Genomic DNA, 4,173 nt, shown 5'->3' with positions numbered 1-4,173 from the left:
GTTGTATTTGTTGGTGGAGAGGTGGAGATATAGATAGACACTGTTGTTGTGAAGGTGTGTCCTTCTGGGAAAAAGAGAATCTGAACTAAAACCAGAACTAGAACCAGGACCAGCGTCAATCTGTAGCCCAGACCCAAATCTCTTTGGGGTGTAGGGTGTAGGGTGGAGGGTGTAGGGGCGGTCTATAAATACCCTGTTCAGCTGGGGCTGTTCAGCTTGGGCTGTCCTGCAGTCAGAAACATGAGGACACGCTTGCTGCTGCTCCTGGCCCGGAGGCTGATAGACAGAGCTTTGGGAGACTCCCTGCACAGTCACACGCCGCACGGTACACATCACACGGTACACGGTCCAGCACTGGGACTGGATTGGTCAGATATTAGGTTGACTGGGTGTTTTGACTGGGTGTTTCTTTACCTTCTGGTTATCTGTTATTCAAGCTGTGTTTGGACGCTGACGACTGGTCAGTTGGGTTCTTGGGTTCTCCTCTGGGTTGTGTGTCCAGGCGGTCTGAAGACAGGGCTGGGTTGTGTGTGAGCGTGTGTCACTTTAATGTCGACAAGTGTACCTACCGGTTCTAACACTCTCCCCTTCCTTTCCCCCTCTCCCCCCCCCTCTTCCCTGTCTCCCTCGCTCTACCCTCTACCCCCCCCCCCTCCCCTCTCCCCCGTTGTTCCCCCCTGCCACCCACAGACGGTGTGACGAGCGCAACCATGGCGAAGAATTGCCACAATGACTACAAGATGAAGTTCTCCCTGGACGAGGAGTTCCCAGACTTGTCACTCCACAACAACCACATGGCCAAGGTGGTGAACAAGGAGCTGTACGACAAACTGAGGGGCAAGTCCACGCCCAGCGGCTTCACCCTGGATGACTGCATCCAGACTGGAGTGGACAACCCTGGTAGGAGAAGGGAGGAAGGGGGAGGTGGAGGGACGAGGAGGGGGAGGTGGAGGGGGAGGTGGAGGGGGGACGAGGGGTGATTTAAAGATGTTTCCACACAAAACATCCGCCACAACATTTACATTCCAGCGGCTATTTTCCCTGAGCGAAATAATAAAATAACGAGATTCCAAGCGGTTGGTAACATGACGGCTGTAGTTGCTTACCCATGATACCTTGCGTGTCCAGGCCACCCCTTCATCATGACCGTCGGCTGTGTGGCTGGTGACGAGGAGTCCTACGAGGTCTTCAAGGATCTGTTCGACCCCATCATCTCCGACCGTCACGGCGGCTACAAGCCCACCGACAAGCACCAGACCGACCTGAACTTCGAGAACCTGAAGGTAGGACACACACACACGTATACACACTTACTCAGATACACACACACATATACACACACATATACACACACACACACACATACAGGCCCTACACACACTCACAGCACCAACCACTGCACAGCCAACATGGCCGACAGCACCGGCTGTCCCAGCGTTGACCCTCTGTGCTCCCTCAGGGAGGAGACGACCTGGACCCCGCCTACGTGCTGAGCAGCCGTGTGCGTACCGGCCGCAGCATCAAGGGCTACACCCTGCCCCCCCACAACAGCCGTGGCGAGCGCAGGATGGTGGAGAAGCTCTCCATCGAGGGTGAGTGTGACGTTACAAAGCCGTCATGACGACGTGATTAAGCGCCTCACTTGGGACGGGCTCATTTGAAAAAAGAATCGCATTCTAGCGGTGAGACGGAACGTTGACAGGAAGCGAGGGTCGGAGTGTTTTGAGGCGTCTGGGTTGAGTTTTCACTTTTCCTCCTTCCCTCCTCCCTCCGTCCTCCCCATCCTCTCCTTCTCCTCTCCTCCCCTGTCATCCTCTCTTCCTCCTCCTCCCCCTCTCCTTCTCCTCTCCTCCCCTCACCTGTCATCCTCTCTTCCTCCTCCTCCCCTTCTCCTCTCCTCCCCTCCCCTGTCATCCTCTCTTCCTCCTCCTCCCCCATCCTCTCCTTCTCCTCCCCCAGCCCTGGCCACCCTGGAGGGTGAGTTCAAGGGGAAGTACTACCCCCTGTCAGGCATGACAGATGCTGAGCAGGATCAGCTGATCAATGACCACTTCCTGTTCGACAAGCCCGTCTCCCCCCTGCTGCTGTCTGCTGGCATGGCCCGTGACTGGCCCGACGGCAGAGGCATCTGGTGAGCACACACACACGCACGAACGCACGCATGCCCTCACACACGCACACACACTCCCCTTCCTCCCACACACACTCCTCATCCTCACACACACACACACACTTAAGTATTTAACTGCAAGTACAGTTATGTCCTGTGTTATCAAGTATATCAGAGGTGTAACAGTTTTGCAGTCTGTATGTTTGTTAATATATAACTGTTTGTATTTATATATATATATCTGTTTGTACACATGCGGTACGTGTGTGTGCCCAGAGTGTTGGGTGACTGTGTAACCCTCCTGCCCTCTCCCCTCTCAGGCACAACGACCAGAAGAGCTTCCTGGTGTGGGTGAACGAGGAGGATCACCTCCGCGTCATCTCCATGGAGAAAGGCGGCAACATGAAGGAGGTCTTCAGACGATTCTGCGTGGGCCTGCAGAAGGTCAGCTGCCCCCTCGTCTGAAAACAAACGCACCCTGCACAACTCGTCTGAAAACAAATGCACCCTGCACACAGCTTTGCTTTCCAAACATGAACATTGTCGTGTATCTTATGTCTCACTTGTGGTTCCTCTCTACATAAGTGGTTAATAACCCAATCAGGGGCAAAGAGTGTGATGAAGTCTAATTTAAATGTGTTCAATTATATTTGTATGTTTCTACTACGTATGATACATGATTTTGTCTTGGGAAGAGTTTCAGAAATGCACATTTTATCTCCCCCCTTTTCTTCCTCATCTCTCCTGTCCTCATCCCTCCACCCCTCATCCCCCCTCAGATTGAGGAGGTCTTCAAGAAGCACAACCACGGCTTCATGTGGAACGAGCACCTGGGCTACGTGCTCACCTGCCCCTCCAACCTGGGAACTGGCCTGCGTGGCGGAGTCCACGTCAAGCTGCCCAAGCTCAGCACACACGCCAAGTTTAACGAGATCCTTGGCAGGCTGCGTCTGCAGAAGCGCGGAACAGGTAGGACACACACACACACACGCTTACCCACACACGCCTACCCACACCCACACACACATGAAGGACACACACACACACGAAGGACACACACACACAGATCGTGTACTGGGTGACATGTGAGCATGACTATGGAGAGACTCATCTATGCCTGTATCCTCCCTCCCTCCTTCCCCAGGTGGTGTGGACACAGCCTCCGTGGGTGGAGTGTTCGACATCTCCAACGCCGATCGTCTGGGGTCCTCCGAGGTGGCCCAGGTCCAGATGGTGGTTGATGGTGTGAAGCTGATGGTGGAGATGGAGAAGAAGCTGGAGAAGGGCGAGGCCATCGACGGCATGATCCCCGCCCAGAAGTAGAGCGGACATGACGCCGACGCCATCTTTCCTTTTTGTACGATAAAAGACGAGCAGCCTTAGACTAAAGTACCTTCTCTACGGCCTTTTCGAGGAAAAACGCAACAAAAAAAAGACACTTAACTTCTCTCAGATCTCAGCAACTCTTCTTCTCTTCTGACATCTTGAAAACGACTTTCCCATCCGATCTGTAACACCCTGGGATCAAACCTTCACGCTGTAGGCCCCGCGCCTGGACAGTGTGCATGCACCGAAACGTTCAAACACCTTTTTTTGGTTGTATCACATAACTGAGCAAATAAAAGCCTCAATGTACCAATCAACCCCTGCCGTCTGAAGTTGCTGTTCACACACACATGCACACACACACTCTTGCATGCTCACACACACACACACACACACTCTTGCATGCTTGCATGCTCACACACACACACACTCTTGCACGCTCACACACACACACTCTTGCACGCTCAGGTAGAATGAGAACAAACATCCAGAGCTGGTTGTTTCTGAAAGAGTTTGAAAGAAGAATTTATTTTTGCTTCACACATTGTTTGTTGAGACATGCAGGACTGCAGGTCATTTCAAGATACCCCCTGGTACACACACACACACAACCTTACACACACACACAACCCTACACACACACACACACAACCCTACACACACACAACCCTACACACACACACACAACCCTATACACACACAACCCTACACACACACACACACAACCTTACACACAC

At 52.9% G+C, this 4,173-nt stretch overlaps 1 protein-coding gene across 1 annotated transcript in view; it reads left to right on the top strand.

Moving 5' to 3' along the window:
- ckmb (creatine kinase, muscle b) overlaps positions 1–3,753 on the top strand; it is a 4,468-nt gene extending 715 nt beyond the window's left edge. The window contains exons 2-8 of the mRNA XM_067245625.1: positions 691–900; positions 1,129–1,283; positions 1,460–1,592; positions 1,960–2,131; positions 2,431–2,554; positions 2,890–3,079; positions 3,255–3,753. Of these exons, the coding sequence (XP_067101726.1) occupies positions 711–900; positions 1,129–1,283; positions 1,460–1,592; positions 1,960–2,131; positions 2,431–2,554; positions 2,890–3,079; positions 3,255–3,433 (1,143 nt within the window). The 5' untranslated portion in view covers positions 691–710 and the 3' untranslated portion in view covers positions 3,434–3,753. The remainder of the gene's footprint in view (positions 1–690; positions 901–1,128; positions 1,284–1,459; positions 1,593–1,959; positions 2,132–2,430; positions 2,555–2,889; positions 3,080–3,254) is intronic.
- Positions 3,754–4,173: the final 420 nt, after the last annotated feature.

This window comes from Osmerus mordax, chromosome 11 (assembly GCF_038355195.1).
Source record: "Osmerus mordax isolate fOsmMor3 chromosome 11, fOsmMor3.pri, whole genome shotgun sequence".
NCBI classification, from domain to species: Eukaryota; Metazoa; Chordata; class Actinopteri; order Osmeriformes; family Osmeridae; genus Osmerus; species Osmerus mordax.
The sequence above is the reverse complement of the archived record's forward strand: the minus strand, read 5'-3'. Positions and strand labels throughout refer to the sequence as shown.